Raw genomic sequence first — 26,681 nt, forward strand, 5'->3', positions numbered from 1 at the left:
GCATATGTATGTATATATATATATATATATATATATATATATATATGTAAATACATATCTATACATATGTGGGTATGTATGTATGTATGTATGTATGTATGTATGTATGTATGTATGTATGTATGTATGTATGTATGTATGTATGTATGTATGTATGTATGTATGTATGTATGTATGTATGTATGTATATTTGCTAGGCTTATCCTAAAAAATAAAAAAACCCAAAATCTTAAACCCGAACCCAGCCCAAGGATCAAAATCTAAGCCTAATTCATACAACGTTTTGAACTGGATCGGTCTGGGATCGGGTTAGGCCCGCCAAGTTGCACCCCTAAATACATTGGTTGCAATGTAGAGCTTATATGGAAAGGGATGGAAGGGAAGGATACTTTAATGAAAAATTTTGTTTTTTCGGTCTTTTTAATTTGCGTTCATGTAAAAACAAATTTTTTTCCATAGAAACCATCAAAATATAGCTCAAATATCAAGGGAAAAAAATAATCTAAGGGAGCCCTAATTTTAATTTTATTGCTAATCTAGAAAATAAGGATTTCAATTAAAAAGATCTTCTCTTTTGACTCATTTTTTGTTGGACAGCGTAACGTGGATTGAACTTGGAGACTGAAATTTAAGTTCAAGCCATGGTTTTTAAAAACGAACCGGTGACCGAATCGGTTAGGGGTCCGGTTATTGGTTCGAACGGTTTGATCGTTCAACTCGAACGGCCGGCCCATCCTGACAAAAAAATAAAAAATTTAAAAAATTGCAAAACAGTCAAAATCGTTCGAACAGTTAACCGGCCAGTTCAACAGTTTTCTGACCAAAATCAACGGTTTTGAGGGAAAAAGCGGTTTTGGAAGAAAACGGAACCGATCAGGTGACCAATTCCCGATTTTTCTGGTCCAACTGTCCAGTCCGGTCTGGTTTTGAAAACAGTGGTTCAAGCATGCTTATAGCACCCATGCCCTTATCGTCCAAGAAAACCCTAAAAACAGAACATAGAGCCCCACAGTCCCTGGTCCATTTGAATGGAGCCTAGGGCCATAGAAAATCTGGGCCCTTAAGGTAATCAGGGCCGGGCCAGGCTTAGCATCCTAGGCCTGAAATATAAACCTGAACCCAGCCTATATTCCTTCTGCTCGATTTTTAATTTTAAACATATTATATTATGTAGACTGTTTATATTATAAGATATATTATATATGTATGTATGTATGTATGTATTGACTATAATAATAGAAAGGTATGATATAAGAAGAATTTTGATCAAACAAATATAACTATTAGTCACACATGCACGCATGTATGTATACATATAGTTTATATGGTATCTATGCATGCTATTTGATAAAAACTTAAATCTAATGATGGGCTCATCTGTCCAAGTAACCCACATCTAATCATTTTCAGTTGTGTTGCGATTGGAGAAAATTGATTAGAATGAGGCAGAATTGGGCAAACCACTTATGCAAGCATCCAAATCTTATCGTTGTGGAATTTAATTTCTATGAGCCTAAGTATATAATCTTGTATAAAAAATTTCTATGAGCCTAAGTAATGAAACACTATTTTCATTTAAATTGCAGGATGTAAAAATATTAATTGACATTATATAATCAAATTTAATTATTATGACATGCACTAAAATCAAAACAAGTATTCGCTTCATAATAGTATAGATTTGGATTGCAAAAGATTTTGGGAACGGATGGATCGAGAAAGGAAAATTCGATTGCAAAGATTTCATGTTTCATTGTTTGGTTGCAAAATAGAAATTAGTGATAACTTCAAGCCTAATAGCAATGAAATAGTGTTTCCAGATCATGGTTGAACTGATTGATCCATCACCATACCAGAATTTCAGTCCATTTTACCACAGCATTGATTTAGTAAAATCGTGGTGACCCAGTCCACCGAACTGTCAAAACTGTTTTATCTGATCAGCAGGTCATGGTAAGATACTAATTCTATTTATGCATTTTAGCCATTTTCATAATTAATAAAAAATTCTTACTTATTTCATTTGTTTTTCTTAATATTAGAGATATTCCCTATCTTTATCTAAAATTTCTAAATGATTGAACTATTTGGATTAGTCAATGGGTCACAGGTCAGATATTAGTTCTCTTTTTTTTTTTATATCGTTAGTCATTTTTATCATAAATAAAAAATAATTCTTATTTATCACACTTATTTTGTTTAATATGATGAATATATAATATTAGAGATATGTTTAATTTTTTTATAAAATTTATATATTTTTTATTATGTTTGACATTTATCTATTACTTAATTATCATGGGTTGATCCATTTAACCCTTATGGTTGAACCGTTGAACTATTTGATTCAATCATTAGGTCACAAGTCAAATATTAATTCTTCTTTCTTTTTCTTTTCCATTTTTTTGTATTTTTAACCATTTTTATCATTTATAAAAAATTTAATTTATCACATTTATTATGTTTAATATGATGAATATAAAATATAACATTAGAATTATGCCCATTTAAAAATATATATATTTATTTATTTTATAACACTGTTCAACCACCCCTAGGTTGTTTTACCCTGTGAAAATGATTTGCACTGGGAAATCGCTAGATACCAAAATAAAGCTAGTAAGGGGTCATTAATTAGAGGTTGAAACTTGATAGAATAAGATGGTATTTTAAAAATACAGAGAAATAGCTTTTATCAACCAAATAATCTTCAGCTACAGGGAGTCTAAGGATGCAACGATGTTGATTTGGACAGATGTTATACACGTGTCGTGGTGTTTGATATTCAGCTGAATTGACGAATAAAATACCAAAATAACGCTAGCAAGGGGTCACATTAGTGAGAAGTTGAAAGAATAAGATTGGTAGAAGCAAAAAATAATAATAATAAGATTGGTATTTTAAAGGTATAGAAAATAGCTTTATTTATCAAGCAAATCATCTTCCGCTATAATGAGTCACGGAATGCAACAGTATTGCTTTTAAAAATGATGTGGATGGAAAAAATTCATTTTATAGACGTCTTAATCAATGGATAAGGTGTGATTAAATTGGTTATCTAAAACAATTTTGCTTCACAAAATAGGTTTACAGAAAACCCATTTTTGTGGGAGTATAGAAAACCCATTTGGCTAAAGCACTTCTTTTAAAATAATATTTGTGGCTAGGCCAAAATAGTAGAAATCCCATTTTTCTAGAGTAGTGGTTTTAAATGAATTGAAGTTAAATAGATGTTAGATGACTTAAAAGTTGTTCTATCAATCAAGCTGTAAACTAATAAAAAATTTTGTTAAATTGGTTATCTAAAACAATTTTGCTTCACAAAAAACAAAAAAAAAAAAGTTTATAGGAAAACCACTTTTTTAAGAATATAGAAAAAAAAAATCCCATTTGGCTGAAGCACTTTTTAATATAATATTTGTGGCTTATCTAAAATTGCAGAAATCCCGTTTTGCTAGAGTAGTTGCTTTAAATGAATTGAAGGTAGATGGATGATGGATGACCTAAAGGTCGATATTATATCAACCAAGCTGCAACTTAAATAATCATATATTCAAAAGGATATCAAGAATATCAACTTCCTTGTTGATATTGGTACTAATGAGAAAAGAAGGAAAAAAATATGAGTTTTGTTGATGCCAAATATGGATACGAGGGCAACAATTATATTTCTGGTGTCCGAGGCTGACGGGTCCAACCTGTTGTAATAAAGAAGACGTTGGGGCCGTGGGAGTTATTTCAGGAGCAAAAACTCCGATGGTCAAGTTAGTTGAGGGTTGTGAGGGTCCAACCAAGCAAGTGAGAAAATTTAGAGTTTAAGTCTATGTATGTTTACCTCAATGTGGAAGCTCCTTTTATAACTGAAGTTGCCTTAGAAGAAGAGCGGTTGGGAATGGTTGATGTAATTGATGATGGATGGCCAAGATGCATCCAATTGATGCCATGTGTCAAAATCCACAGGTCGGCCAAATATTCCTACATCACTTTCCCCCTGCTCTAGAGGCCATAGAGGTCAAGGCCGATTGGTGAGTTGTGTGGAGGCCTCGGCTTCGGCCAAAGAGAGTATTGTGAAGTCACGTCAAGGCGATGCCCTCGGCCGGGGAGCTCTTCTCAACGTTTGTGCAGTGACTCCTCCTTCATTTGTCCTTCATGCCAATAACGGATCATTCCAAGACAAGGGTGTGTGATCGTGGCCCATACGGGCGTAGGCTATCCGCGTGCATTACTCGTGCCCCATATGAGCACTAACGTCATCCATTATAGGTCCATACACAGGACAGGCGTTGGGGTTGACTGATTGAGGCCGTGCACAAGACGGTATGTATTGGGGGGGGGGGGGGGGTTCGATTTGGCAAGTTCTTTTAGTTGGAGTCAACGGGCGAACTAGCCACATCTCTTTGTGTCGTTTTGTCTCCTGAGGTCGGTGCCACGTGGAGCCCATAGGTTCGGGTTGCCAGGGCAGCCGGTCCACAGCCGTTGGATCAATTGAATCGGGGCCGTACATTTTCCTTTAAATAGGGAGGCTGGTTGAGTAAGACTTCACCATTTGCTTGAAACCTTTAGTCTTGGTAGTCTTGGAGCTATTGAGGACACCTCGGCTTTCCACAACTAGTTCTTTAAAATTCCTTTCATGAACAACTTCAAATAAAGAACTTTTGTCCTCGACATGTCGGCCTTGAATTCTAGTCATAAAGCTTATGAACTTTCCGACTGGAGTGCTCCCAGCAGTACTCCTAATAACAATGAGAGCGACAACAGTGACTCTGGAATAAGTAAACATACTTATCCGGATAAGAAAACATACCCGAGCAAGTTTTACTTGGGTAAACATACCTATCCAAATAAGTAAAAACAAATAGGGTGTAAGAAGGAAGTGTTTTTGAGCATAAGAGAAAAGAATAATCATAGCGAACTAGGGTTCAGAAAAGGTTTGGAAATGCCAATGATCTCTCTTCATATCAAGAGAAAATAAAATCCAAATGTCATGCTATTTTTGTAACATCATAATTAAATTGAAAACAAAGAAAACAACAATCAATTTGCATGGATAGCTATTTGCAAGGATAAAAAGAATAGAACAAGTTGTGAGGTCATCTTCAAGAGAGAGTGAAACAATTCATGACTAACCTATTAAGTCATCTTCAGACATTATTTCTATCTCGTCATAAGCAAATTGTTTACAAAAAATTGGCTTTTTATCAAAGATATTAATAGGGAGGACTGAGGAGGGAAAGTTCAACTTGGGCCGGGTTGGATGAACTTTTGTCAAATTTTAAATGGGCTGAAGCCAGATGCAATTGAAAAGGCCCATTTGTGAAGGCTTCAGTTTTGATTGAGCTACTTACACTGAACCACTTTTGAAGAAGCTACTAAACATAGCTTCACCAGAGTCATTTTCTTGACTCAATGGAAGTGTATTTGGGCTTTCTAAATTTTCCACCAAACATAGCTTCTAGGGTTTCTATATGGTGCCCAGATTGCAGAGCCAGAAGCTGTTACATGAAAGCCATCCCAAACAGGCACTGAAATTCAACTCAGGCAACCCGGGCTCCACCCTCATTAGGGTAGAGTTTTTACGTGCAACTTTATTTTCTTGGCTTTGAGGATGAAAGCACGTGGCTGTGTCCTATTTGAACATGGGCTGGACCCTCTAAACTTAGCAGGGCTTATATAAGTTGGGCCTAATCGTGATCTAACCCGCCCAAAAATCAGTATGGTAAGCTGTGTCCTATTTGTGTATTAGATCTTATAAAATATAAACACTTGATCTGAGCAATCAGCAACAGCACCTAAATAACTGGAGTAGGACGAATCCGAACTTCTCAAGAGATATATACAAATAAAAATAATAATAAATTAAATAAAAAAACAGATCATTGCACAGTTAAGGATCAAAATTGTGTTATGTATTAGCCCATATTAACCGATACATATTGTATCAGTAGGTCATTGATATGCGAAATATTAACAATTTGATCTTCAAATTTAAAATGTGATAATTCAGTATCCGGATTTTCAGAATCTAAGAATTCAGTATTCGAATTTTCAAAATGTGACAATCCAGTACCTGCCGTTAACCAGTCCATTAAGTAACATTTGAAAAGTCAAAAGTGCCCTTCAAATGTTATCTAATTCTCTTTATCAACCATCCAAAACGTTGACAAAAAACTGAACAGTCACAAATCCTAGCTTTTTCTATTCAAAAAAGTTGGTGACTGTTTAGAAGAATCTAGAATTTGGAACTGTTTATTTTATTGTCAATGTTTAGAAGGTTGACAAAGAGAACTAGATGACATTCTTAGGGCATTTTTGACTTTTCAAATGTCACTTAATGTCTGATTATTAACTAATTGATTAACGGCAGGTACTGAATTATCACATTTTAAAGTTTGGGAACTAAATTGTTACTCAAACCAAAATATACTTGAAACCTTGCAGCTAAAACACGAATTGGGAACATTTCAGAAATTGACCATTCAGAAGTAGAGCTCTGATCCACCTGAAGACATTTTGAGCCATCTTGAACAGGCTGGGGCAGAATGACTTGGACCGGACTATTGGGGATCCAAAGGCGCACAGCATGACTTGGTGGTGTGAAGCTAGCTGAGTCTAGAGATACCAGACCTATATATGGATTTGGTGTCCATTACTTGCCACCTATGTTCACAGTACCTATTCAACAAAGTGTTGTCCTGATTCTTTGAAAATGGTGAAGTGGCAATCCATGGAGACCCAAACCAAGACAGGTCTTCCTACCAAGTTCTGGACACTGGCTGAAAAGTAGTAGAAAGCAAAAAACCCAACGTGAGAATTCACTTTCGCCACCCAATTCTGCAACCCGGTTCCAGATCAATCGAAACGCAGCCAAACATGAGCGGTGAAGTGGCTCCGGTCTATCTCAATTATCATCAACTTTCCACACACATTCCTCTCCATCAATCAAGAGAATTGAATTACAAATAACCGAGTAATTCAAATTTGATCTCTCTAGCGACAAAATCTATTTTGAAATTGAGAATAAGAGGCATCAGATGCCATAACGATGACGAGCTGCAAAATTGTGGTATTACTAATGTTATACTCCACGAAACGATGACGAGCTGCAAAATTGTGGTATTACTAATGTTATAACTCCACGAACTAGTTTCTATAGAATTTGACCACTTCAGTGCCCAAAAAAAGGCCAATCAGTCGGCTTCAGTTAACCTTCCGGTTATCAAGAATTATAAACAAAATGCATGTAAATAACACTATGTATAATTGAAATTCCCACTCAATTTGCACCAAAAAGAAGAGTTTGGATACATGTGAGAGAGAAAGGGGAAAAAAGCCAACAACAAAATCTGTGCTCCCTTTTCTACCGCCGCTGAAAACGATACACCGAAAAGAGCACATGTGAAGGCGCGCAGGAGGCATTACATCCAGGGAAAAGAATTTAATGAAATATTAAAAACAGGATTTTACCTTGAAAAATAATAATCCATCATGGGAATTGGAACGACCCTCCAATCTCATAACTACCGGACGGAGGATTGATTGCCACCCAGAGGAGGGAGATGGTGATTGCAATGAGGCCTGACCAGACAAAGACAATTGTGGGTGTCCGCCCTCTTCTTCCCATCAATCCTTTAGCAAATGGGTAGAGATGTGCTAGGACCCAGAAACTGAAGAATACTCCACCAATAAGACGACTCCACTGTGGTATAACACTGTATATGGTTCGGCTCACTCCAACTGCAATTGCAATCAGATTGATTATCATGATTGTGATAGGCGGTATCATCAGGGATGTCCATTTGACAATGTACAAGTCCGCAAATTCATCATCCACATCATCCCCAGCTGACTTTGATGTTAAGGTGAAGGAGATCTCTATCCCAGCAACTACTTTCAGTAGCCCCTGAAGAACCGCAGCAAGGTGGGCACTAGTGCCTCCAATCAACCAGAACTGCTCATTCCGCCACCACTCTTCCAGCTCAATGCCTGACCACCTGATTTCAAGAATGGCGAGCATGCAGAGGGTCACAGTGATGGTCAGGAGATAGACAAGGAAGGTAACATTAAGAGTCTGGACAATGAACTGGCCAGAGAAGAGGGATAGTGCTGGAAGGAAGCAGTACACAATGAGGAAGATGGAGGTAAAGGGATAAATTCCAACGTTAAGGTATGCAATCCTCTGCAAAAACTTCATCCTTGGGCTGGCTAAGAGGGCATTGTTGCGAGAGAAAAATATCTCAACAGAGCCAGTGGCCCATCGAAGCACCTGATGGAGTCTGTCAGTAAGATTTATAGGAGCAGTCCCACGGAAGGCATCACGCTTGGTTACACAGTAAACGGATCTCCATCCTCTGTTGTGCATCCTATACCCTGTTACCACATCTTCTGTAACAGACCCATAAATCCACCCAACACGCTGGCCCCACTCAGTTTTATCCTCATACCAGCAGGAAATTACACTGATAGCCTCTGCCACTGTTGATGCATCGAGCAGGTCACGAGGAATAGTGAGAGCACCAGCTGGACGTCCATTCTTCACTGCTGGATGATCAGCAAGTGGGCGACCCTGGAACTCTGCAACAGGGATTGAATCGACAAGTAAAGTCGAGTTGCCAAACTTCTTAGGGAACAAGGCAAGGTTCATGTCTTCATCCTCAGACCCTCCCATCCGAAGGGCCCAGTGTTCTTCAGACGCATAGGAAACTGACCGCTTGCTACGGGTAAAACAGCAACTGCAGCAGCCAGGTTGGTGGTGTTCTTTCACTCGTGGGGGATCAAAACCATAGAGTGCTATTCTGCGAAAAAGGCATCCAGTTCCAACATAGACAGGACCTTGAAGGCCATCAAGGGCTCGCATATTGACATCAAAGAAGACTGTGTTGTGGTTGGCATAGCGGTCTGAAGGGTCAATGCCCTCAAATCTCTGGGGAAACTGCACATAACAGATGCGGTCACCGCCACGGTCCATCATGAAGCACATGCCTTCCCTCATTGCCTGGGAGTTGTATATGTAGTGATCACAGTCAAGATTGAGAATAAAGGGGCCATTAGACATTATGGCAGAGGCTCGAACAAGGGCATTCATGGCCCCAGCCTTCTTGTTGTGATCATAACCAGGACGTTTCTCACGGGAAACATAGACCAACAAGGGTAGACGGATATCAACATCAGTAAAGTCAACGACCTTAGTATCATCAGCAGCAGTGCCATGTAGTGGTTCATCACTGGGAGGCTTCAACATCACCTGCAGTTGTAGTCCAAATAAGTAGGTCAACGTTTTCCATTCAACTTATACCCCATTTTTTCTCCACAAAAGAAGAAAAGAAAAGGAACAAGGTCAAACCAAGTCCAAATAATTATATTCAGAAAACCCTGGCTATCTGATCAATCGTGCTTCTCTAAGCAGAATCATAAAGATAGTCTTGTTAAAAATGATTACCTGTATGATTCCAGCATGATCACCCCTGGAGTGCTCAGATGCATGAAGCAACCAAGTGCCAGGCCAGTGTGTTCCATCAGCCATCCAAGTAGCTTTTGGAACCTTTACACTTTCTACAGGTTCATCACCTGCATTCTGTCTCTGGATCTTCATGGCCTTGATCTCCTCTCGAGCATTATAAGCATCAGAACGGCGCCTGATAGAATCTGGCAGGGCATTGATTCGGACCTTGAACTCATCATACTCACGCTTTACCCGTCTGTAATCCTTCACAAAATCTGGGCGTACCTTGTTCTTGTAAGGATCTCTCTTCAGATTGAAATAAGTCTCTGGGTTCCTGGGTTCAATAGCATGTTTCCGGCAGAATGGAACCCACAAGTTGGCAAAACTTGCAGCTTCAGCCATGGCCTCAAATGTTAGAAGGGCACCTCCATCATCGGACACATAGCAAGCTAGCTTTTCAACAGGGTAATCTGCGGCAAGGATAGAAAGAATGGTATTTGCAGTGACAAGAGGTGGTTCTTTCTCTGGATCAGCAGTAGAGACAAAGACATCTATTCCTGGAAGATCAGATTTTCCAGTAGGGTTGTTAGGGCTAGGCATTTCAAACTTTTCTCTCAGTACTGCAAGGTCGGTAGAACGATTGACAGGGCAAAACTTGGGGAGCTGATCAAGCAGCCAGGAAAAGGCAAACCAAATCTCACAGACCACAGACATGCCCCATAGCCACATTGCATCATTGTTTGGGTGGCTAACCCTCCATGCCAGAAATAGGCCAAGGGCAGCCATCCTAATAAAGATTAGGAGCCTGAGAAATCAGTGAAAAATGTATCAGCATGATAAACAAGACTAATAGAAAACTACACTTCCATGTTTGTATTTGAGAGTAGATGGGGTTCCCTACAGAGCACGCACTCCAGAGCACACCCCAATGCATGGTTGGGATGTACTGTGGGGTGTGCTCAATGGGGAGCCAATCCAAACTGTGTATTTTGGTCTAAGTGGGCATGAATGATTAGAAACTTATCAGGCTAAATGATCGTTTTTATTTATGGATTAATTAGTTCCCTGAAGAAACATGGCCATAAAGATTGTAATCAATACAATGCAGCATCCAGATACCGTACTTGTCCTATGGTGTCAACCAAATAACATCAGGATCAACATATGCACATCAAACCAAACAAAAACAATCATATCTAATACAATCTTTGGGCCAACAAAAGAAAAAATCTTTTCAAAAATATTATAGGAACTAACAAAAACAGGTGTCCAAGGTGGTCACCAATCTGGTCGCAAAACATGCTAAACCCAAAAATCCAAATTCTGAACCATGTTTTCATTCATATGCGAGATAATTGGTGCATATTTGAAACTCAAAATATTTCTATCATTGCTTTTATCCATGTGTAACACTGAGGAATTTGCTAGGATCCAGATTGCATAGACCATCTGACAAAAATAAAAGCTCTAATTTCCCATAGTTCTAATTTGTTTCACTCTGACTCAGGACTTGTGAATGCGAGTACAAGATTGATTACCAGAAAAGAAATGTAAGTACAAAGATTCATTTCAGCGTTGATTTATTCAAACAATGACATTGATTTATTTATGCCAATTTATCATCATGAACTTGGTATTATTAGTCAATTTCACTAATCATATTCTAGGTTATAATGCCTGATTCACCCCAGTTTGTCAATTTATTCATACCAAATTAAGAATTAAATCAGGGTGAAACAATTATTATAGTTCATAAGTAGGTTTGGTGAATCTGGACAGTGCAAGCAGGACTAATCTACAAACCAAACAACAGGAAGTATTTAAATCCAAAATAAAGCACTTTCCAACAGGCAAGCAAGAATTTTTTTTTAACCAAAGGATAAAGTGGCATCAATAAAACTCTGTTTTCCTTGGATGCCCATGATGACACATCTAAAGATTTTCTCCTTTGCACATCTAAAGATTCTCTCTCTCTCTCATGTAAATCACCATTTAAAAGACAGGAAAATTAATGAAAAGAGAATCAGTAATAGAGGAAGTAAAAAAAAAAAAAAGCAATAATAGTCAATTATCTGGAAAAGTTATTATACCTATATGGACTAATAATGGCAGTAGGAATTTTCACTTTACGAGTAAGAGGCTTCCATGGTTTGTTAACCAGTTCCGAAGGCTGAGTAATGTCATTATCTTTCCCATTTTCAAAACCTCCACCATCCTGTGGCCAGATAGCATTCCCATATCCATAGGTTCCCTTGGTTTCAAACAGCCACCTATTGTGATCAAAGTCCCCTGTCTGGCTCCTCATCAACATTGACTTCGTTGATTTCATCAAAGACAACCTCCTCTCCATCCTTGACATCCCAGCTGGTGGTGGCAGCTGTGGAAGTGGACGCCCATTATCCAGGGCCATGTCCTCCTGATTGGTTTCCTTGTAGGGATCCTTACAACCTGGGCAAATTCCGTCACCTGTCTTAACAGCATCTAAATAGCAATCTCTACAGATTTTGAAATCACACTCACAAGGAAGGATGTCTACCCCACGCTCATCACTCATTACTTTTCCATCACATCCAGGTATCGCACAGGAAGAACCCTTGGCACCTGCCATCTGTGGATGGCTTGCTTCAGAATCTATCACTTTGTCCATGAGATGAGCGCGAGTTACGCTATTGAATCCACCAGTGAAGAGAGAATTTGACACATATTGCTCTTCAACCTTCTGTGAGATAGATGGATCCATGGAGACCTCCATGGGCTGGTTATCGGGCGTCGGTGGCATGTGCACCGTGTAGTTCATATATTCACCATTGCCAAGTTCATTGTCGAGATCATCCCTTGAGTAGCTTACATAGCGACCTGAAGAAGTCCTCCTGCTAAAGGTCACACTCGGAGGAAGTGGAGGCTTGCTTTGCTGTGAGTCAGGAACGTCAGATGATACCGATAGATTTGATCTGCTTGCCTTGAATGATTTCGACGCCATATCGAAATTGCTGAGACTTGTCTACCAGATCTTGAAACTTCTGAAAAGAAACAACAATGCAAACTCTGTAAGCAACCCTTTCATTGAATAAACCAGAGAAAAAGGCTCAATTTTAGTTTAGAAATCCTCTACAGAAGCCAAGATCTCGCCTTATCAATCATAATCATCCTATAAAAAAACCGCTTTTGAATCTTTGCGATGAGCATTTTTGAGTCTAAATATCTAAAAATGTTTTCTTCAAATGAAAAGCAAAAGCAATATCTGCTCGAATCAAGACACAAGGTAAAGCTCGCATTGAGCCAAAAGAACCGGAAATCTAACAAAAACCACAGAAAATGGTAGTTCAAAATCATTAGATTCAAGTGAATCTACTATGAGAGTTCCGACAAAACATGCAAGAACAAGGGCTTAAAAATTACATTAAAAAAGCAAGTAGATAATTCAGTTAAGAGGAAAATCATTTCAGTCAGCTGATTTACCTGAAATCTCTATCGGAAAGCCAGTAAAGATCACATCCGACCAGACATCGCTAAAGACTAGGGTTCTAAATGGAAGATCGGTTCTGATCCTTTAAAGTTTCTGATAAGGCCGTTGTACGTCTGAAACTTTCAAAATAGATTATGAGATGTTCCCCAGCAGTCTGATGCGTTCATGGAAAGACACACACAATGAGACCCTCCAGTCCAACCTTAGCACGCCATTTTCAAAACCTCTTCCTAAACCCTCTTTAGTCATTCAAAACAGAAACTTGCTATTACCAACTCTCTCAATCTGAACCTTCAAGCAGAAACTCTCAAAAACCGCCGCTCTCCGGCAGAAAACCCTAACCCTTACAGAGAAAAAGCTCCAGAGCTTCAAGTGCACTTTAGGGTTTTTCTTTCGAGCTGCAGAATTTTCGGACAAGATGAAGCAGAGCTTGCTTCTTTTCGTTTCCGTTTTTAGTTTTTTTTCCTTACGAACGATGGACTCGAGTCGAAAGAGTGAGAAAAGCCAGAATTTCGGGTTGTAAATAGGGGTAGGGTAACGGGAGGAGCCGTTTGCCACGTGGCATTACACTCGATTGTTTTTGAATTTAAATCAAAGCCAAAACGCTATCCGGCTATCGTTTTCCAAGGCGGTGTGGTCGCACCGTCGCAGCGTATGCGTATGCGTATGCGACTGAGTGTGCTGTCGTCTTTCTGTATCCGTTTGGATTGGTTTGGTTCCTTGAACGTTCAATTTTGGATCCCGAGAATACCCCTGCCCTCTTTTCGTAAAAGTTTCACAAAACGGTCAGGGGATTTTGACTTTTGAGGGTTGGCCGGTTGGGGCTCTTTACCTGATTCAACGGTTCAATTTTCTCGACCGTTGTTGTTGGTTCCCTTTTCGGTCTCATAGACTCTGAATATGGTCTATGAACAAATATCACCGTTGATAAATGATCACTTTTTGCGGCTTTTCAGTATTTAAAATTTTTTGGACCGTTGGTAGCCTTTTTATGCCTTATAAACTGCGAATATGATCCATCAACAAATATGAAATATCACCGTATGATGATTTCATTACAGATAAATGCTAGTAACTAGTAAGAGTTCAAAATAGTCGCTATTAACTATATATAAACCAACATTCATTATAGATACAATAAACTCGTCCGCCGTGCATCAGTGCATATACTGTTTATTCACAGCCTGTAGTAATTATTTTGGGTCCGCATTGAATATCTTTACTTTATACTGCTTATACATGCCTTGGTTTCACGTCAATTTCATCCAAACGTTAATAATTCTAAACTGGAGTGGAGTTTTATATCAATTTTTATTTATATTTTTTTCAAAAGTTAATAAAATTAAATCAGTGTAAATTTTTACATCGCTCTTGATTTATTTTTAGAGTGATTGTTTAACCCACTCAACCCTGTATTGCTGAGACTAAAGCCCTATCCATTTTATAGAAAGTTGTTGAGAAGGGAAAGTGCATTTATCTATTTTAGCTATAGAAAACTATTATTAAAATGAGCAATTTTGTTCAATCCATATATTGTAATTTTTATATACCGATGAAAAAGTTATTTATTCATCTAAAAAATGGATAGCACTTATCTACAAAAAATGAATTCCTATAAACTCCAAATGGATCCCAAAAACAAACATAAGTATCTTTTCATTGACCAACTTTTCTCCATCTAAAATTCCATAAAACAAATGGGACGTAAAAATAATGTACCATTTTTTATATACATTACACATTACATGGGAATCAAGGGTGGGTGAGAGTGGGATTTGAATCAAATCCCTACTTGCATGTGAGGGCCCACTAGCAATGTGGTGGAATGGCTTGGCCAAGTTGCAGCCCTAGCCATACAATGAATAGGTTAGGTTGCAGTTATGTAGGTTTGATCTCGTGCCTTATTAATGGGCATACATAAGATTCTTTGACCATACCATGAAAACTTATAATTTTACAGGTTTGATCGATCTTGTGCCATTTTCTGAATGACACCAATGAACACCACAGTTATTGGATGATCAACAATCGACGAGTTGAGGAGTATATTAAATATAAAACATTTAACATTTACAGGTCATGAAACCCGGCCAATGTATTGGATTTAGTTGTGACAATTGGGATCTACTACTTGCACCCATACCCTAGGGTATGATTTAGGAAACTCATACCCTAGAAATCAGAATAGGTAGAAAACTATCCAAAACCGGCTGATTAGCTGGTTTTAATCAGAAAAATTATCTTTCCCATTAATCCATTTCATTATTTGTGGTCAATTATGAATTTTTAATACACGTTTTGGATTAATGTATATGCATTTCAAAGAAAATGTGAGTTAGAAGGTTTGATACCTGGTCAATTACTTTAATGTAAGAAACTGATCATCTATCCACCATACTCAAGTATAACATTATCTGTATACTATATTATTTATAGTATTTATGTGTGTCATGGTACATGTATGTTTGTACCATGCCATCACAGTTTGACATCCAGTTTGACCACAACTGAATCTATGATCCATGTGCTTCTCTCCTTTCCAGTTTTATGTTCAATCTGGTTCTCTAAACATTGGTTACATCATTGTGTATACACCATCCTCACAACACTTGCAGTTATGCATTGAAAACATCTCCTTGCGTTTGGGATGTATGCATTATTATTACTCTCATGATTACACCCTCAAGATTACATTGTGAGAGTCCCATCTTAGAATTGGGGTGGACATGCAAGGTTTAAGACTTGGTATGAGATGCACTTTCATCTGAAACCGGATGGATTGAAACTATAAATCTCACAATTCATAATAGAGATGTGTGACTGTAATTCATGACGAATAAAATGTAGGTAGATAGTTGTGGGCAAGAAATCCCAATTGGTCTTAGAGGTTAACTGGAAAGGGCACATCGGAATTTAAAACTCGTTGATTAACTACAAGTATTCAAAATCGGTTTAGTGCACACAACATTCTCACAACTCTTTCTTATGAATAAAAAAGATATAAATATATAAATATTCCCAATGCACGGCTGAAAATAACCATAAAAACAGTATGAACACAATTTTGTGAAGATTGAATCGCCTCCAAGAAATGGCATGAAAAATAGATGTCATATCATATGCACTTTGCTCAGCCCCACCCCAATTCTCCAAAATTATATAATACAGAAAAAGTGTAAACAAGATTAAAGGTTTAGCCACATACATATAATGAGCGCCTAGCCATTGAATGAGGTTATTGAAAGTATTTTACAAATATCTCATAGGAGTAGGTTTAAGGTCAATTCAGGCCCAACCCTGAAACCCCTGCTTTATATAACACACTCAAAATGAGGATGCGCCGGACTACCCAAGTGCCAGGCCCGGATCCAAATCTCTATCCTTCTTGGGTCTAACGCGGGATGGTGGAATTGGAACCGCTACAGAGCCAAGATTCCAATCCAACTATATATTTAACGGGAATAAAAGGTTATATTTAAAAATTGGGTAAAATATAAAAGCCTCTCTTAAAGTTTCCGACAATCATAAAAGCCTCTTCTGTAGTTTCATGTTAATAAAAAAAACCTCCCCTGAATTTTAAGGAACTCGACAAAAATTTCCTTTCTATCATTAACCTAGACAAAAAATAAAATAAAATAAAATAAAATTACAAAACTGCCCTTGATTAAATCGTCAGAGTCATTAAAATATTTTAAAATACCAGAATCGCCCCTACTTGTCCAATAGGATCTCTATGTGTTCAGTTCAAGTCTCGCAACACCATTATGGTTCATGACCTTCAACCCTTATGCAATTGTTATAGTATTTTTCTTCTTGTATTCTTCCTTCTTCTCTTCTTTATTGCCTTTTGGTTTCTTGTCTTCCTTCTTGAGTATGGGAGAGATGAACTCCACCTTCTTCTCCGTCTTCTATTCTATTCGCTCTCGAATTTTCAGTGGATCTATTTTTCGCACCACAGTTAGCTTATTGTTGCCACAATCTCCTTTGACTCCTGTTTGAAAAACCCAAGTTGAGTCTAATACGCACCAAGAAGTCGAAGCAACGATGAAATCTAAATACAGATACAATTTTATAAGAAAAGGGGAAATCAAAACAAATAACTCCTGTTTGAAAAACCAAAACTACTTCTTCCCAAAATATTTTGCAAGTAAATCAGCAGAGATGGGAGCAATGGATCCCGATCTTAAAGCAATTTTGTAAAATCCCAGAAGAAGAAAGGAAAAAATTTGAAAAAACCAGGAAACGGAAAGAAATTGAAAAAGAACTGTAAAAAGATGCTACAGCCTATAGGTGCTACTTTTAACACCAATGACAAGAGAAACAGAAAGATTAATTCTAATGTTTTTGATGTACCTTTGAAACCCTTAGCAGATCGTTTGACCTTCTTGGCGCAACCTTCACAGTGCATATCAACCTTCAAGACCCCGGTAATCAAACCATCATCTTTTTTCCGTTCTCCAACCTTCTTCTTGCCTTCATTCTTGTTCTCCTTTTACAACAAAACAAAGCCAATAAAAAAACAAATGAAATAAGAGATCACGATCGTTCGAAACTTCAACCTAACAAAGAACAAGTTGAGAGCGGGGGAGGGAGAAGCAATTAATGACGCTAATGGGGCGACGGAAAGGAGATTTTGTTAAATTCTTTAAAAATTTAGGAGAAATGTTTGTTAAAGTGAAATTACAGAGGAGAATTTTATGATTGCCAGAAATTTTAACGGAGATTTTTGTATTTTATCCTTAAAAATTAAATGTTAATTGTGGGGCCAGATGAAAGCACTAATAAAGCGGAAACTGGCCCGCGTATCAGTTTGGTAGCATAGGCGAGAGAGAAAGGACGAATTATGTTTCGCTCGCGGGCCCACTTCATGATGGCGAACCGCGTGAACCCCACTCCGCGATTGTGCACCTCATCAATCATCACGCCTTCAACGTCGTCGTTCTCGTTCATTCGGCGTGAATGGAGGAAATTTGAAAAAGTTGTAGCGAAATACATCCGACCAATCAATTTGAATAATAAACGTGGTAGCGAATTAGGTGTAATTTAATTGATCAAAACTTTTTTCATACATTTAGTTTTTCTATATCATAAATTTTTTCTTTTATTTTTTTAACTTTTTTATTTATTTAGCGTAGCGACAAAGGAAAAATTGAGAGAAAGTTGCCTCTTCGATATAAAAATATACCAACGTTCAAATTTCCAACATTCCCCCGGCATCAGCGTTTCATGAAATGACAAAAACACCCTTACTCCCTTATTTAATTGAAGGACATTCAAAAACCCAAAACCTTGGAGTTTGGGCCGTTGCCTGTTGGGCACAGGGCCACATATTCCTACTGTGTGAAGAGTAGCCCCGATTCAGATTGAGAGTTGAAACATCATTGTAGAAGGAATTAAGTTTGGCTCCTTCGTAGAAGAGTAGCCACATATTCCTACTGGGTTTTTATGTGCACCTTGTGTTAAAGTTTGGCTACTTCGTAAAAGGAATTAAGAAGGATATAAGGAGTATCAGTCGGTGGAAAATAAGGACACGTAACCCATGCAATATGATCTATGGTGGGTCATGATCTACTCAATACATGTTGCATCCATAGAAATGATGATCGGCTATTTTAGATGATGTTTGATACTTTGTCAGTTTTTACTTGAAATGCTTTAGATTGATCAATACAAATTGACAAGATATATTTAGTATTACATTACATGTGAGAACAATTATACTTATGAAGTTAGAAACACTAATTTAATGTTTTTAGGAATGTCTATTTTAATCATAAATAACAATTGTATGTAAATTTATATTGATTAATCAAAAATATTTCAAGTAAAAATAACAACAATACCAAATACAACCATAGCAATGCCATTAGTGCCACTTATTAGGCTCAGTTTGAAAATAGTGCAAATGCAAATACATACAAAATAATACTAAGACCCCGTTTAGCACGTCTTTTTACATGGTCTTTCGGCTGCTTACAAGTCGGGAAGACCGAAAATCGGTCTATTCCTGTTTAGTATACAGAAGATCTCGCCGTCAAAAGATGGGGTGCCAAAAAGACGTAGGAAGCCCATTTTGGGCTGATTTTCGGGAAGTTCTAAACGAAGCTTCCTGTGTCTTCTGTGTTTTAATCTCACACTGAAAGAGTGGAAACGACACATAGAAAGATGCGTGTCTACCAAACGGTCTTCGGGCTGCCCAAATCTTATGTCAAAAGCTTAATGCATCTATTGACTGTCAGAGCTACGAGAAGATCTTCTCAAAAAGACTTACCAAACGGGCCCAAAATATAAGGTTTTGCATTCTACATATTTGCATTTGTACTCCTTCCAAACTAAGCCTTGGGTGTTGTGAGGTAAACCATCAATTTTTTATTTTGTTGAGGTTGTTTTGAGTTAAAACAACCACATAAAATGTTTCTACTAGAAACATAAATCAGGGAGTAAACATCAAATTTCCTCCATTATCTGCCCCTTTGAAGAAGCATTCTAATTCTGGTGACTTAGCTCTTAATGGGCATTCTACATAGCAATGTAGTGATATATTCTAATGCATCAGATACTAGTAAAAATGGATATATATCATCGTAGACCTGTTCATGGGTCAGGTAGCCCGATAGGTTCTCCTAGCCTAACCCATTATTTTTTAGGTTTAGACAAAACTTTAGGTCTGTAGGCTTGGGCTTGGGCTTTAAACACCAGGCCCAACTATTTTTTGGGTTGGGCTCAAGCTTTCTCACATAAGACTAGGTCAATACTATTACATATAATAAAAACATATATATGTTATTTATTTTATTAAATTACATTGTAAATAGAACATTTTATGTGTAGATTATGCTTCGGGCTTGAGCTTGAGCTTTAAGCTTTATATAAGGGTCGAGTTGGAATTACGATCTAGGCCCAATGGTTGAGATAGGCTCGGGCTCAAGCTTGGACATTTTCGGTTGATAAAGAAGCCAAGCCTGGCCCAATGCATATGTTAGTGATAGCAATGGTTGAATTCGAACCGAATCGAATATCCAATTTAATAGTCGAGATCGAATTCGAATTAAACTATTTGATATTCATCGAATTCGGATATTATTGTTTATAACCGGATTCGAATGGCCACAAGACGAGCTTCTCACGAGCTATTTGAGCTCGGCTCAACTCAGTTTAAACCAAGCTCCGAGCCGATCTCGAGCCTAATATATAGGCTCATTTGCTAATTGGGTCGCGCTCGAGCCCAATAACGCTTGGCTTGTGGAGCTCGCAAGCCTAGTATAATAAATAAATATTTTTTTATTATATACATACATACATACATGTACATATACATATTAATATATAAACATATATAATAAATAATTTTTGTAATATATATAATAATATTTTTATTTTTTATGTATAATAGTAAATGATTTTTATAATTCTTATTTTTTGTATGTAAAATAACAATATTTTTTATATGTATAATGATAAATAGTTTTTATACTTCTTAATTTTTTGTATGTAAAATAAAAAAATATTTTTATATGCATAATTTTTATTTTTTAGAAAATAACTTGACTTGTAGTCGAGCTCAAGCTGAGCCAAGCTCGAACTTGCAAGCTTTGAACTGAGTCTAGCTCGAGCTCAAATCTCTAGCTTGAGTCAAGCTCAAGTTCTAACTCTAACACAGATTCAGCGAGCTGAGATGCTGAGCCAAGCTCGAACTTGCAAGCTTTGAACTGAGTCTAGCTCGAGCTCAAATCTCTAGCTTGAGTCAAGCTCAAGTTCTAACTCTAACACAGATTCAGCGAGCTGAGATTCGAACATAGAAAGAAGACCATGAAGAGCACCCACAAGAAGTAATTTGTTACAACAAGTAGTAGAGGCCATGAGGTCAAGAGATAGATAAAAAAATGACATAAGTACTAGTAAGAAATTATTTAAACACTAACAATTTAATAATAGATATGATATTATAAATAAAATGAATAGACAAATAGTATTCATGTAATCAACCCCATATAGTTGGGATAAGACTTGGATGATGATGATGATAACAAGATAACAATGTGAAAACCAAACACAAGAGTCCACATCAGCGCTCCACAATGCCCTACTGCACATCCGGACCTAATATTGAAACATCTCCCGCATCTGACCAAAAAACGTTCATGCTTGGCACTTTTGCTTTGAATTGGGATCTTCTGTACACAATTGTGTGCAGTGAACTGTGTACAGTGGACGTAGGATTTATAGGCATTTCAGCTTTATAAAACCAGCAGGGGGAGGAAGCCCCTGTTTTGACCTAGGTAGAGTTAACAATTTCTCTTTCCTTTTCTCAGTATCATCCACTGTAAAGTTTATAAATAACTCTGGAGACTTCAACTACTGAACCACTATATGAATTAAGATCTATTAGATTTTCAGGTCTTTCTACACCCAAAAAGGGAAAATGCCCATTCCCAAATTGATTTAGCAACTTGGTAAGATACCAATATGTGATAGCCAATTTCCCCAATTTAAAATGTGTGCAGTAGATCCAAACCCCTGAGCCCAGCATTTAATGGGTCTCAACACTGTGTCAAATTGGCCAATCCTTCATATTAAATTATTGAGGGTTCAATTATGATGTCCGAAAGATATGATACTAGAAAAACTTATAACTGTAGGCATCCCAAAAGTGATCATCAATCAGGTTCATAGGAGTTTTGATTGGTCAAAGCCTTTCTGGTATTAGGTCTTTCTGTTCTCTCACAGGAAAAGGAAGAGACCCTTCACATTGTACCAATGGTCACATTGCGATGTATTGACCCATTTCCATTGGTGTTCTACCTTGCCCCTGCTTGGTTGGGATGGCTTTTTTTTGCCACTAATCAGGTTCAGGGTGGGTTTAAAAAAAAGATTTGCAAATAGGAATGACCAAGGATGGGCGGGGCAAATTCGGGGGTTCCTGTTACCCATGAGGACGAGAATGGGGTTGGGACTTTTAGCCCTTTGAAGTATGGGGCAGGGTATTTAAATTTGGGGTCACGGGACGGATGAGATATGCAAAACCCGGCCCTGCCCCACCCCGTTGCTATATGTGATCTCTTAAAGCCTCATCATGAATATCCAAAATTAAAGAAAAAAACAGCCATTACATATAGCTTATTTCAGTCATGCAATTAAAGAAGTGCAATAGGAAAGTTGTAATCCTAGGATATAGTGGGTCTTGATGCACTAAAACATGGTCTACAAAAACATAAATCATATGGATAAAAGTAACATGATTATGATATTTTTAGTGTAGGCAGGGTAAGTTTATGGAATACCTATTATGCAATCAATAAGTAATGGTGTCTCTTGCAAGCAAAAGCTCTGCACTCTCAAAGTGGGGGCACCCAATAGCACATTAGAAACATTTTGGTTATGTTTGGTTTGAAGGAAAAGGTAGGGAAAAGAAGGAAGAGGCAAGGAAAACTTTATACGTCTTGTATAGATTTTCTTACCTTTCCTTATATTTTCAAACCAAACATAGGCTTTATGAATGAAGGCTCAACTAATAAGGGGCATATGTTGCAGCGAAAAAAAACAAGGGGCATATGGCCTCAGACTCAAGCTGAAGCTTTTCAATTATTTGATGGTATTTGGTATAATAGTGTTTCGATCTCATCAGGAACAGAGGAGAGAGATTCTGGCTTGAAATAAGAGTGTGATATTTTACTAATTTCAAACACGTAAGTGCAATTGGGCTTTTCACAGGTCAAATGGAGTAGGAACTCCCTCCAGATTCAAGTTGATAGATAATTGAGCATAGGGCTGATTTTGATTGAAGGAATGAATACAAAACCAATATAAAATGTCTACTGTATATATCTGGATTCTGGACAGTTTTATGATAGCAAGACACCGCTCTTCGTGTTCGTGGTACAAGTAGCAAGCTTGCCTAGGGAAGAGTATAGGTGAATATTAGAGAGTTTGGACCTGTTATTTAGGCCTAGGGATGCAACTCGGGTTGGGTTGAGTTATGATTTTACATTTCAGGTCGGATTCATTAACTTTTGACAAAACCCCAACCCAAACCCGTTCAAATTGCATCCTATTTAGGTCATGACTGTTGAACTAGTGAAAATGAGTTGAAAGATCACAGTTCGACAAACGATATGGTGGCCGTTGATAAGTTGATAGTTGATGGTAAGAAATGGCAGAAAAGTATTCATATAACAAATATAATTAAGATAAATTTCTTTGTTTAGTTGCATTGTAGATGATATATGGTTGAACTAACCAAAGACCATCAGTGTCATAGACTTGGCCTTACCCTACTTTGGGTACACAATTCACAGCTGAGCTGAGGGCCTGAGGCCCACCCATTCACTGCCCATTTGGGACTTGGGAGGGCCACAGCATAGTGTTTGAAGGACTGTCCACTTCGGTGTTTTTAAATAGTTTATGCATGATTTTAAAAACCGATTTAGAAATGGAATCGTTTTAACCATTAGATTCCGGATCAAATCGTTCGATCGTCCGGTCCGAAGCTCAGTTGGGGACGGTTTTAGGTCCAACACCAGACCCAGAGCCATGATTGATTCTAAAATCAACCAGTCCAACCATCTGGTCTGGTCCGGTCCAGTCCAGTCCAGTTTTCAAAACCAAGATTTATGGAGCACTTCAAACAGCTGAGTTCAGCTCTCTCAAACGGGCCTTGAGTTTCTATAAAGGGACTGTTTGCTTATGTGGCTGTCATTTAAAAAATAAAATCGTACATATTGACAAACGCCCCCCTAAGATGTTCATAATTTTAATTGAACATAAAATCATTTGTTCAGTCTTTAGATGTAAGAGCATTTCTCTGTCTGTGGTTTAGAAATGAACATGCTTCTTTTTATTCATTTAAAATTAAAAGAAATGAATTACTTTCTGTTTGCTTGTGAAGAACAGAGACGTTTTGAAACAGTGGGCTGAGGCGCCAGGTGCGAGGAACAGATCCGGTCTCCCGAAGTGACGGGATCTGTTCCTCACAAGCACATTCATCATGCATTGGAAACATCTCCCATGAATAATAATCAATAAGTATGGAAGATGTTCCCAATGCATGATAGGATGTGCGTGTATGAGACGCCTATGAAGCACCAGGTGTGATGAACAGATCCGGTCTCATCACTGAAATGGTCAATTAAACATACCATTGCTCCGTACACAAATGTGGGCCACACCGGATCTTCTACTACACCTCTTCCCATATGGCTATCAATAAGACACTACCTCCATGTATTCGGAACATCTCCCCATGAATGCGTGCCTGTACTGTCTCATGGACAATATGTGGGAAGAATTTGTGGATAGGAGATCTGAGTTCAATGTGGATCGGGTGCATATGGAAACTGACTCTTCATGTATTTGAATTGGTTACACTTGCAGACTTCAGATCTGTTCTTCACAGTTCACAGTCACATCTCATTATGTATTAGGAACATTTTCCGTATTTATATGTTATTATATTTGGGATATATTTCTAATACTGAGGTGAGTGTTAGGTGCGCTCTGTGAGATGAGGAGCAGATCCCAATTAACACTTGTATCATTTAATAAATCAAAATTGAAGTATTTGAATCAATGTTTTAAAAAACGACCGGAACTGAAACCATTCTGGTCACTGGTTTTTTGGTCGATGGTTCAACTGTCTGGTCAAATGGATGGCCCATTCTGATAAAAAAAAACTTTTAAAAACAATAGTTAAAATAAAAAACGACCAAAACCATTGAACATATCGACGGTTCAACCACCCGAATCAATATATCGTTGATCAATTCAAAGGTTTTTGGCTAGAGACTGAATTTAAAGTAAAATGAAACCAATTACCTAAACAGTTCTCGAGCAGAACGGTCCAATCATCCGAATCAACATCGATTCGAAAACATTGATTTGAATGCAGAGATTCTCCACTATCCTATTTTTTAACGGACCATATCAGCTCTTACTCACCTCATATTTGAACTTTGAAAATGGAGTTTACCGGGAGAGTCACCATTTTAATTCAATCATTAACCTGTATCTCTCATTCTCAGCCCAATTACCAAATTTAATCAAACCCAGAAATTCCTCTCAGCCCCAATCTCCACCATAGACTGCTCTCATGTCCTTACCATCCCTCAACGATTGAATAAGTGGCATCTTACCTCCATCTTTAAAATAAGAGACTATAGTTGTAGTTTAGAAAGAGACCTAGGTTCTTGTTTATAGATCTTTCCTCAATATAATTTGACAAAGTGGCACTTCATTAGGGTTGATGCTGGGTCCTTAGCTATTGGGACCCACTTTTGGATGGGCCCCAACTAAAGGTATCCTATTTAATGAGTTCAAAAATCATGTTCGGTTAACATTTGCAGAGCAACATTTAAATATCAACTGGTACATTTCTTTACAGCCCAATTAAATGCAGAACAATCAAAGGGTTTGGCCCACACACAGATGTTCTGGGTAAGAGCACATTTATTCCATGTCACCTCCGAATTCTGAAACAAACGAGTATTGGAACGAGCCACTTGGACTAATTTGAAAGTTGAAACTGGAGGGAATTTTGTTCCTGCTGCTCCTCCAAATGGACTACAGGAGGACTATCTTGGAAGCATAACACCAATGGCAGAGTTGTCCCAATGTAACTGGTATTCCCCAAAAGAACCCAAACCCATTAACTCACTCTCACCGGAAGGGTTATCTCTACAAATAACTGTAACAAAAGCTTAAGCTTCTGAATTTATCATTAAGGGAACGTTCTTTTTTTGGATTTTGAGAGGGGAAAAGATGGTCAATGGATTTTGGTTCTCATTGACCAAGAATCCTATATTCTTTTTTCAGATTTATGTGGTGATCAGAAAAAATTTATTTTCTTAAGTACCATTCACCCGAGTAAGTGATACCCATCTCTTAGGTGAGTAAATAACTTTTCCACATAGGAGGAAAGTTGGCAACACTTGAATGGGACACAAATGCCCTTTTTAATAATGGATTTTTATGGTTAAAATGGGCATTACCTTATTTACATGAGAAATAAAAGAATATTGGTAAATGCACTTACCTGGATACATAAATATTTCCAAAGAAAAACTTATCCAGGTAACTGCATTTACCCCAAGTAAATAAGTTACCGAAAATCGAACAGGGCCTAAGAATCTGCTAACCAGACATCACCGTAGGGGCTACACTTTGAGTCATCCCCCTGGTCAATAGTAAAAGTGATATATCATGGATTTCATTTTTCTTTTTGTCAGGAATTAAATGCTGAATTTTGGTTGCACAATCTTGTTCCAACGGGCCGTGGCCCGTGGTTCAGAAGCTATATTAAGAATAAATGGGCCCAACCATTGTTAGTCCAAACGCCAAAGACAAATGTTCACACCTTTCCTAATACGCATCTGGTCTAGATACCCAGTTTAGGACAATGGGTTCGGATTCAAACTCAGGCTAATTCAAAATTTAGCAAACTCTCAAACCCGTTTGAGAACTTTTCATTCTTAAGAACATACTTTTCCAAGCTCTAGAACCACTGCCTTCGCTAGGAGACCCCGGCCATGTATATTAGAAAGGTGGCTGTTGAGCGAATCGTGCTTATGTTACCATTTTCTTGACCTAGTTGATATAGAGCATGTTTTAGAAAAGTTGGTTCCGATCAGTGTTTTTGAACCGATGTTGATCGGGATGGTTAGGCCGTTCAGTCCCAGAACCATCCAGATAATCGGTTCTATTTCACCTTTGACCTGATCCTTGACCAAAAACTATTGATTAGGTCAGCAATTCTCTGACCCAGACAGTCAAACCGTTGACCCA

The 26,681-nt window shown here is 37.8% G+C and overlaps 1 protein-coding gene across 2 annotated transcripts; it reads right to left on the reverse strand.

Moving 5' to 3' along the window:
- Nucleotides 1–7,241: 7,241 nt before the first annotated feature.
- Nucleotides 7,242–13,403, reverse strand: LOC104611451 (cellulose synthase-like protein D3). 2 transcript variants are annotated; one of them, XM_010278502.3, is made up of 4 exons: nt 12,899–13,403; nt 11,530–12,459; nt 9,437–10,244; nt 7,242–9,241 (listed from the first exon to the last, which is right to left on the reverse strand). In XM_010278502.3, the coding sequence occupies exons 2-4, from the start codon at nt 12,417–12,419 to the stop codon at nt 7,484–7,486; spliced, it is 3,456 nt and encodes a 1,151-aa protein (XP_010276804.1). In that variant the 5' UTR covers nt 12,420–12,459; nt 12,899–13,403; the 3' UTR covers nt 7,242–7,483. The 2 variants fall into 2 exon arrangements, with proteins under 2 accessions (XP_010276804.1, XP_088757692.1); XM_088901566.1 differs by having other exon boundaries at nt 11,530–12,456; nt 12,899–13,370.
- Nucleotides 13,404–26,681: the final 13,278 nt, after the last annotated feature.

This window comes from Nelumbo nucifera, chromosome 3 (assembly GCF_055504915.1).
Source record: "Nelumbo nucifera cultivar China Antique chromosome 3, China Antique-T2T, whole genome shotgun sequence".
Taxonomy (NCBI): domain Eukaryota; kingdom Viridiplantae; phylum Streptophyta; class Magnoliopsida; order Proteales; family Nelumbonaceae; genus Nelumbo; species Nelumbo nucifera.